The sequence below is a fragment of the Stegastes partitus genome, unplaced genomic scaffold, assembly GCF_000690725.1.
Source record: "Stegastes partitus isolate 25-593 unplaced genomic scaffold, Stegastes_partitus-1.0.2 Scaffold1753, whole genome shotgun sequence".
Classification (NCBI taxonomy): domain Eukaryota; kingdom Metazoa; phylum Chordata; class Actinopteri; family Pomacentridae; genus Stegastes; species Stegastes partitus.
Window position 1 is genome coordinate 79,412 of NW_007579484.1, and position 4,558 is coordinate 83,969.

Below are 4,558 nucleotides of genomic sequence, written 5' to 3' on the forward strand. Positions count from 1 at the left end.
CATATCGTATCTGCAATTTGCATAGCGTAAGTGCTACAAAGCGTTGTCAGACAATATGTAGAGATGGGAGGAACCACAAAGGAGGAGAGGTTGTTTTTCCATCTATCTGCGACTGTGCCTGTGAAGCACCAAGGGACCGGCTGCAATGAATTTATGCATGAGTTTGGGACATTTGACATATGAACACAAAAGTCAAAAGTGGACCAAAATGTCCGGTCCCATCTGGGACATTCGTTGGAAAATGTCACATCTCTAGATATCATTCAGATAATTTTCATAATTACAGGAAATCAGACAAAGGACATGTCTCTGTCGGTGTATGTTTGAGGAGCACAGCTGCCGTGTCCAGACATGCATAAAATTACCATCCATCTTACTCTGTACACACAGTTTGTTTTCATGTCTCTGCCTGGTGAATCTAAAGAGCACAGAGTGGCTTTACAGCAGATGCCTGCATGAGCTGAAGACTTCAATACATCAGATTAAAGTTAAAGAGCTTCCTTTCAGCGCTCGCGGCGAGCTTAATTAAAGAGTTAAGAACTCTCCATAAAACATGAGGCATGTTTATGCATATCTCATTAAGAAATCTGCCACCTTCTTACTCAATACTTTTAAAATCAGTGTTGAGTGGATGCAGATCAGGTGATCAGCTATTTAATTGTATGAACACCACATAAACCCAAAGGTGTGACAAAGTTTCCCCATTCAGGTAAGTGGGCCACAGTTCAGCGTAGTAAACAGAGCGTACAAAGCCGAGCTGGAAGCACTCGGTCTGAGCAGTGGGTGTTTTTGGCACAGAGTTTGCCACAGGAGCAGAAGTGTGTTTGCCTCTGTGGGTGAATGCATGCAAATTTAGTGGAAGTGATTGGCCATGCAGGTGGAATTGTTTTGTTTTGTTTTTTCTCCTCCGTCTGCCACCGGAGTCCAGATGTGGGCTCTGATCACTTCCTCTGAGCTCAATTCAGTCACAGAACACCCATCTGGCTCCGCTCACCATGGGACTGCTGTGGAAATGGATTATTTTGAGCTTTAGTCAGTGATGTGACGGTACACACAAAGTTAACTACCAGCACAGGACCACCCGTGTCCAAAGATGACCCTTGAGGACCCCAAAAGCCTCAGGTTCACTGCATGTCAGTTGATAATTTGCCAGTTTTGTTAGGCCATTTGCATATTATCGGTTAAGACTGGCCCTGCATTATGTATAAAATCTGATTTGTGTAGAGGAGTCCTGTCCAAAATGTAGGTATAAAAGCTTTATTGTTTCAGTTTGTATTGTGCTGTCATGGAGTTTATTTTCGTGAATATTTTTTGTCTTTATTAAGGACTTTGTATTAGAGAGCTGGTGAATGATATTGAGCAAAAAAACACACTGGACCAGGCAAACTTCAGTTTGTGGTCGACACACTAATCCCATAACTCCAGAAAAGGAGTGATACTTAACTGGGAACTTTAAAGCAGCCTGGTATACTCTGAACCTTCAGTTCTCATGATTGGACTAAATGCCCCACTGACCCCTCAAATACAACTCTGTTTCATTATCCCCCCTCCCCCCAGTCACCTAGAAACCAACCAGAACCAGGGAGCTCAAAATTAATAGCCAGTCATAAGCAAACAGCTGATAAATTCATATGCATAAGGTCTGGCACCAGTTCATCTAATGTGAATTCAGTAAATTCAGAATTTGAAGGGTTTTGACCTTCCAAGAAATAAAAAAAAATGTTTGAATAGATGTATTTTGGCTTCAGGGAATAATTCTGGAAATTTTTATGAACAAAAAAACACATTTTCAAACAATTATTCAATAAAATAGCTGCCAGATGGTGATGATGACAATGGTTGGTTTTAACATTTCAGTTCTTTTGTGATGGATTATTACATGAAATTATTGCATTAATTACACGAAACCAGAAACAGAGAAGCACTTTGACAAAACCAACTTCACAACAAATGTGCTCCAAAGTAAAATAAATGTCTTAAAACTTGGTTTTGACACTGAATTCCGCAAAAAGTTTCTCGTCTACAACAGTGCAACAAATTTCCAGTTGATTTATGTGGGCCCAAACAATCTGGCATAGCTGGGTACATCCTGTACAGAGGGTGGTCAGGGATGGAGACATGTGCTAAGTGCTGATGCAAAAATACTTTTTGGCCCTTAATCAAACTTTAAAGCTGTCTGTCATTTATTGCGATTAATTTGAGTAAACACAAATTTGTTTGTGTAAGGAGACTTCACCCCTTTGTAATACATGTGCAGCGATCAGGTTTCAGTTTTAAATTGTACCCTATTGGTGCATGTTATCAAATCAAATGACCACAAAACAACAGTCACACAGTGAACCTGCGGCCTCCTGTGCAGTCACTTGGTTTTTCATGCAGCCTTTTGAGCAGGTGAAGAGTCAGCAGGAAAACAGGCCCCCCAGGAGGCATGAAAAGAAATTAATTTACGTTTCACAGAGTGCTGTATAATATATTATCATTAGAAAATACTGCAGTCCTTCACTGCAGCCTTGTGTTCAACACAGCTCTGTAGGATCAGCTGCTCCACCGAGGCTGAGGATGTGAAGGAGCAGCAGAGAGAAGTGTCAGAGTGCTAATGGGGCTCAGTGGGACCACAACGGACAGACATGCATAGAACACTACAACTACAAAAAGCATCTTGTGAACAGAGAGCAGGGATGCTGGAAAACATTCGTCACTGAAAAACTGTCAGTGATAAAATCTCACTTTCACTTAACTTTAAAACATGCGCCCCGGTGACCACTAGGGCGCATGTTTTACGCACGGCGCTACAGCGGCCTGTGCGTAATGGAGAGGTTAGACCGCCAACTTACCTGTTGCGGTTCTGTTCTCCAGAAGCTGTCTCTTCTGTTACAGGTGACTTGTGAATCACTTCAGTGTCCCCATGACCAGCGTCTCGGAGTTGAACTCGAACTGATTGCTGGAGGACGCAGACTTCCCCCATGAGTAGAGGCTGGGCGGCCGCTGCTTAAAGGAGGAGGTGTACCTGTAGAAGCTTCTGTGCCTGTTCTTCAGGTACTCTCTGTAGTTCTTGGTGAGCAACGTGTACAGGAAAGGGTTAATGCAGCTGTTGCTATACGTGAGACTCGCCACCAGGTAGTTGATGCAGGTGTGTGTCTGTGAAGCCAGGCTCAGCGGCTTGGTGTGGTACAGAGGCAGCAGCTGCCAGATCCAGAACGGCAGGAAACACGCCCAAAACACCAGCACGATGGTGAAAATCATGATCAGCACTTTCTGTTTTGGTGACCTCTTGCCGCCTTTGCTGATCACAGAGTTTCGCTGGGACTCTAAATAAGTGCGAGCCAACTTGACATACAGGTAGCCGATAATGAGCCCCGGGGCCATGATGCTGGTGCCAAACAGGACAGTCACGTATACTTTATAAGCCAGGGGCGCCCATGTGGGTGCGCACATCCTTTTAACACCCCCATCCGGAGTGTTCTTAGTGGTCTGGGCGACCATTATCATCATGGGCACAGTGAGCACCAGAGACAGCAGCCACACACCCCACGCCAGAGCTTTGCGGTAACTCTTGGAGCGTCTCACCGTGTCCAGCGGCTTGGTGACGGCCAGGTAGCGCTCCGTGCACATGACAGTGAGGGTAAAGATGCTGGCGTGCATGGTGAGGAGGTCCAGGCTGAGAAGGATGCGGCAGCCCACGTCCCCGAAGTACCAGTCCTTTAGGAAGTAAGTGGACACCACGAAGGGAATGGTGGAGAGGTAGAGGAGGTCCGCCAGAGCCAGGTTGATGATGGAGATGTACATAGAAGTGGCGAAGCGGATGGAGTGACACATCACCACCAGCGTGTACACGTTCCCCGATACTCCGATTATGTAGACAACAGAGAGAAGCGTCCCGAAAGTAGAGGTGATAACGAGTTCATGATCCACAGTCCCGGAGCCGCCGACCCGCGGCGGACTCGTGTTCAAATTCAAAGTCTTGTTATTCATGGCGCGCCGTGCTGATCTCCGGTCCTGATGTTTTTGTTTTGCTCCGAGCTCTTTGGCAGCGCTGGATAAGTTTGGAAAGACGCGCACCGGCACAGGTTGTGTCTCGCTTATCCGCCTCTCCGCGCACTGCCTGCTGCTCTTTGCTCCTGACGTCAGCACAGTAACACCGAAGATCTTATATCAAAAATATATAAGACGGCTCGAGGACGCAGCTGTAAACATTGTTCAAATGGAAGAAATGAGATTTATAACACGGCGAGGGAGGAGGGGGGAAAGGAGAGAGTGATTTTCTAGACACTGACAGATGTTTTTACGCAAAGATGAGTGATTCAAATGTTTCAGTAAAACTTTACTCAGCACTGTGTGCGCACCTGCTGCCAACAGCAGGACTAGACCTCATACAAATACATATATTTTTTATGTTTTTTATTTCGCCACAAATCGATAATTTTACGCACGGACTTACTGGAGTAATAATCGTAAAAATCCCTTTTTAAAATCTCTCCCGGGTTCATTTTCATGTGCCATCTTCCTGCTGCAAATGAGGCTGATAAGAACAAGCAGCTCGGATAATTAACCTCTTCTC

General features: G+C 45.2%; 1 protein-coding gene across 1 annotated transcript; it reads right to left on the minus strand.

Moving 5' to 3' along the window:
• Positions 1-2,889: 2,889 nt before the first annotated feature.
• On the minus strand, positions 2,890-3,972 carry LOC103372424 (urotensin-2 receptor). The gene has a single exon (XM_008302064.1). The coding sequence runs from the start codon at positions 3,970-3,972 to the stop codon at positions 2,890-2,892; it is 1,083 nt and encodes a 360-aa protein (XP_008300286.1).
• Between the last annotated feature and the right edge of the window lie 586 nt (positions 3,973-4,558).

What these genes read in the sequence shown, in the direction of transcription:
- LOC103372424 (XM_008302064.1), bottom strand. Translation starts at nt 3,972, where the DNA reads ATGAATAACAAGACTTTGAATTTGAACACGAGTCCGCCGCGGGTCGGC.